The following is a 4509-nucleotide window of genomic DNA, read 5'->3' on the forward strand; positions in this document are numbered from 1 at the left end:
TGGTTACTAGGTTGTCACTAGGTAAACACACCACACAACAAAACTAGGAAAGGCGGGAGGAGCTTGTTCACCACCTGACATACTGCTGGACTGATTAGGTATCTAGAAATGTGGAAATATAGCCATACCTATTCTCCATCTTTTAAGTTATTGCAGAGCCATGTATGGTCCCGGGGTGAGAGTGGGTAACTGGCTGGAAACTGCCCTGTCCGAAGAGGTGAGTACATCTTATCCGTATCTGTGACTAAAGTGTAACCAGTTATGTTATTACCTTTATTGAGCTTATAAACGTGTATTACAGTTTAAGAGGTTAAAATATTATCATAGGTATCACACACACAATCAATTTTTTCCTGTTTTTTATAGTTATATAACTATTTGCATTGGTTAATTTTATTCATATTATTGATTTCCCTTTTTTCGATATGTCCTAAAACAAATTTACAATAACTCAAAAAATACATGCATTTGAATTGTATAATTTTTGTTAAGTGTAACAATATTTTCATTACATTCTTTGTAAATTTATGAACCAATAAAACTGGAGGCTTATTACATGCAATGTCATTTGTGATTTTTGATAAGGCAAAAATAATTTCATAATTGCTTTTTAAGTAACATTTACCACCTTAAAGATGCGTGTGAGTGAAATGAAGAAGCGCAGGGAAAGCGGCAACCTGTTGCTGGACAGAACCCGTGCCGTGTACGACCGCTTCTACCAGGAGACGGTGTTGGGTCCTCCGCAGGATGTGCTGGCCTTCGGTGCGTTGGTGCAGCTCCGGCCCGTGAAGATCAACGTCTGCCGCCAGCAGGACATAGATCAGAACCTGGTCCTGTCGGTGGTCATCACCCAGGAGGGCCTACACCGCAACTGCAACACCATCAACGAGATGTGCGACCTTTCGGTGGCACCTGCTCCACATCCCTCGTTGCGCAGCAGCTTCAGGATTGTCAGTCCGAACGACGATGACCGCTCCGGTCAGTACTTGGCGTATGGCGAGAAGTTCCGCCTCCAAACCCTGGAGCCCGCCGATGAGCCCATGTACTTGTTCAGCGGACCCAAGAGGCTGAACCTTTCGCTTCCCGTTGAGAAGGCCTTCTACACCACCAAACACGGCGAGGTTACACTTCCATTGGGTTTGGTATCGCACAAGGTGGGTCCTTTCTTTCGCCTTCTTACATTTTTTATTAACCATACTTAAATATCGAACAGAACTGCGGTCCATCTGCCCGGGTGCCCTCTTCACACACTCACTTTTTTTGTGCCCACAAGGACCCCGATCTGCGATTCGAAAGCGAGGGCAAAACTATACCAGTAAGTGTGAAAAAGGAATTAAAAAACATAAAAAGTATAGAAACTGAGAACGAAAAAGCCATGATCAAATATTCTTAACATGAGAAATGGTTTTCTCGACTATTCGAGAAGAAACACTCTTAAAATCAAGATGAATCTTCTGTCAAGGCTGTTTTTGGAATTAATCGATATTGGCTTACTATTAATATCGAGAGAACTGCTTTAAGAGTGTTTGAATATCAGGTTAACAATTAAACATCAATTTCAATTCAATTTATGATAACAAAATTATATTTTAATTTAAATATGGTATTTTATTAAATCATGTTAGATATAAATATATGTCATATTGTAAGGGGCGGATCAAAATAACACAAGCTTATATTTTTTCTGCGAACTCCACTTATTTTATTGTTAAACCCAGGGAAAAACACCGTGCTAAAATCAAGTAAAAATAGTCTAGATTGAAAAAAGATTTCATGCTTACCAGTAAGCTCAAAATTTTTCTAAAACAGCTATTTTAGTCACTTAATGATTCAGCTTACTTTCGTTATGGTTCCTTCGTCAACTTTTTATATTGAATTATTAATATTAAATGTCAATCCTATCTCTTTTAGGTAAACTATCCATTGATCATTGTTCATGCGGTTACCAATCGAAATCTGGCTGTGGAGAATGTTGTGGCAAACACCCTGTTTGGTCCGGAGTTCCAGGTGTCCGTGCAGACCTACAAGAATGTGTACAAACAGGAGACCTGGAAGAACCAGTGGAAGTTCACATATTGATATAGCTAGTCCCATTTTGCGGTGTATTTTCAGTTTTTGTATTGCATATTATTCAACTGGGGCGCAGCTCCTACCTGCTGTGGCATTCAAACGACCCAATCAAATGAGCTGTTGCGAGTTCGCCTGTTTGTTAAGCATGTCAAAATAAAAGACGAGGAGAAGTTGTCGTAAATTCCGTTTGATTGTCGGGCAATGCCAAGAATCCCGGGTGGAAATTTATGTCTCCCCTCGCAAGTTTCTGGTCGGTCAACGAGGCGTGTGAGTGATTTGTTGCGGGGCATCGCCGGGGGAGAATGTCACAAGTTGCGCCACTTTATGCTTGTGATAAATTAATTAAAATTAGACAATAACTACGACGGGAAGAGGCTAATGAGCTGGAGACGATCGACAAGGGCAGCATCTCCGTCGCAGAAACAGATCTTGTAGAACATGTCAGCGCAACAAATTTCAATTAGTTCGCGCTTCACTTATTTGACGGCAGCAGAGCAGTCATAAAAAGAAAGTGCCGCCCCCAGACGGAGCTGGGATTTGGAAGGCAGCACATGGTAACACACACTGGAAACAAATCTTACTAACAAAGATAGCTAAAATCACCAATGAAGGTGTCCAAAAGTATGCAGTGAAAAGATTACGTCTACTTCCGGATCGATTCCTTCTGACATTCGTACTAAAAATATATTGTTGCATAATTTTAGACACCATTACACATTATATTATGATCATAGCAGAGATTTAATATATAATAACTTTCAAAGAGGTAGTACTGTGTTTGGTAGGTGAGGGATATTTTACCCACTCAAGATCTATTACATATTATCACCTTAAAATGCCACTTGAAAATTGTAGTTTAAAGGAAAACGAACTTTAAAGTGATATGAAAAACTAAAGATGAGACAGTGATTTTATGTAAGGACCAAATATTATCTGTGTTTTTAAAATCCACGTATTTATTCTGCGTGTACCATAATTAATTTGAACAACTAAATTCGGCGCACAATGCACTATTGTAAAACCCTGATTGGGATTTTAATTGGCCGCGGGATCACCGCCCCAAGGAACTTTAGGGCCCCAGGGCCGGGTCTTTTGGGAATATTGCGAAGTAAAGAGCTGCAAATGAAGCCAAAGGTCCCCGACATGGAGTTATTTTCGGCTACTCGCTCCGATTACATGTTTTCCGTCATAGATTAGCCGCGGACCGCCTTCAGCCGCCACAGAGCACCCAGAATTTCACACTCCCCCGACTTCTTCTTTTCTTTTCCCGGCATCTGTTGCAGTCGGAGAATGGGGAGTACGAGTATCTCGAGTGACAAAGTGGTTCGAGGGGAGTATCGCTTTCGGATTCTGGGTGTTTCCTCCGGGCTAAACTGCACATTACTTATGCAGGATGATTTACTGAGACGCGTGACAGATTTACAAGTTGCATTTACTGCATTAATTCATCATAAATACTGGTTCTCGTGTGGGGGGCCTTAATTTGTGCGGTGTGTCGAATAGATGAGATATATAGCAAGTATGAGTCTCGATAGTGGGATCTTCACACCTTCGACTGGCCTGACACATTGAGGAAACAATTACCGCATGGCATTTCCTGCCTAATTGCACTTGATGTGTATTTATAAAACCATGTTCATTTGCAACACATTTTCGCCGTTTTTTGTCCGTCTGGCTGGGTAATTATTACGAGGCGTTGACACAAATATCACTTGCAGGCGACTCGTGTGCAGCCGAATGTCGGCGGCAAAAATAATTTACACGTCTAATTAAGATACTGTAGAATATAATGCTTTTACGACTCTTTAATGCATCCTCTAAATATTGCATTATATTAATTTTAATCACTTTGCCTGTCCGAGAAATTAACTAAGCAAATAAGCATTTCCCGGGCATTTCTTTTTATCTTGGTGTATGTTTTGTATTCCCAAAAATGTATTTTTCACATGGCGATCAAAACCAACTGAGCACACTCAAAACACAATAAAAGCGGAAAATGTATTTTGAATATATTGCGTTATAAAACAAAGCATCATTTGGGCCGTTCGGCGACAGGAAAACAAGCATAGGCCCCCAAAAAAACATTGTATCTGTTGTTTTCCCGGGCATGGCATGCTGCATTTTTATGTGCCATGAAATTAATTTACGATTACGACAATTTAAATTTTTAAAATCACACTAAAAATATGCGAACAACATAGCTGGTTGCCTCGACAGGCGAAAGTGTTAAAAAGCCCAAGGAAGCGGCCACAAATGTGGCCCGGGTTTTATATTATGTTGGGTATTGGGGGTTGAGGGTCTTGAGAAAGGGGCCCTCGGTCCATTGTGTTGCTGTTCAATATCAAAGTGTTGACTTGAGTTTATGTTTCATATTTTGTCTGAAGTCATTTAATTTCTATAAACAGACAGGGACAGGCATGCGATTTCCAGGGGTTGCTA

At 40.5% G+C, this 4509-nt stretch overlaps 1 protein-coding gene across 3 annotated transcripts; it reads left to right on the forward strand.

Annotated features, from left to right (window-relative positions):
* Positions 1-2247, forward strand: LOC119560484 (cilia- and flagella-associated protein 161). 3 transcript variants are annotated; one of them, XM_037873946.1, is made up of 5 exons: positions 1-98; positions 157-217; positions 636-1154; positions 1214-1315; positions 1912-2246. In XM_037873946.1, exons 2-5 carry the CDS (start codon positions 161-163, stop codon positions 2077-2079), a joined length of 846 nt encoding a protein of 281 aa, XP_037729874.1. In that variant the 5' UTR covers positions 1-98; positions 157-160; the 3' UTR covers positions 2080-2246. The 3 variants fall into 3 exon arrangements, with proteins under 3 accessions (XP_037729874.1, XP_037729875.1, XP_037729876.1); XM_037873947.1 differs by having other exon boundaries at positions 21-98; positions 148-217; positions 1912-2247; XM_037873948.1 differs by lacking the exon at positions 1-98 and having other exon boundaries at positions 171-217; positions 616-1154; positions 1912-2247.
* Positions 2248-4509: the final 2262 nt, after the last annotated feature.

The sequence above is a fragment of the Drosophila subpulchrella genome, unplaced genomic scaffold (assembly GCF_014743375.2).
Source record: "Drosophila subpulchrella strain 33 F10 #4 breed RU33 unplaced genomic scaffold, RU_Dsub_v1.1 Primary Assembly Seq354, whole genome shotgun sequence".
NCBI lineage: Eukaryota > Metazoa > Arthropoda > Insecta > Diptera > Drosophilidae > Drosophila > Drosophila subpulchrella.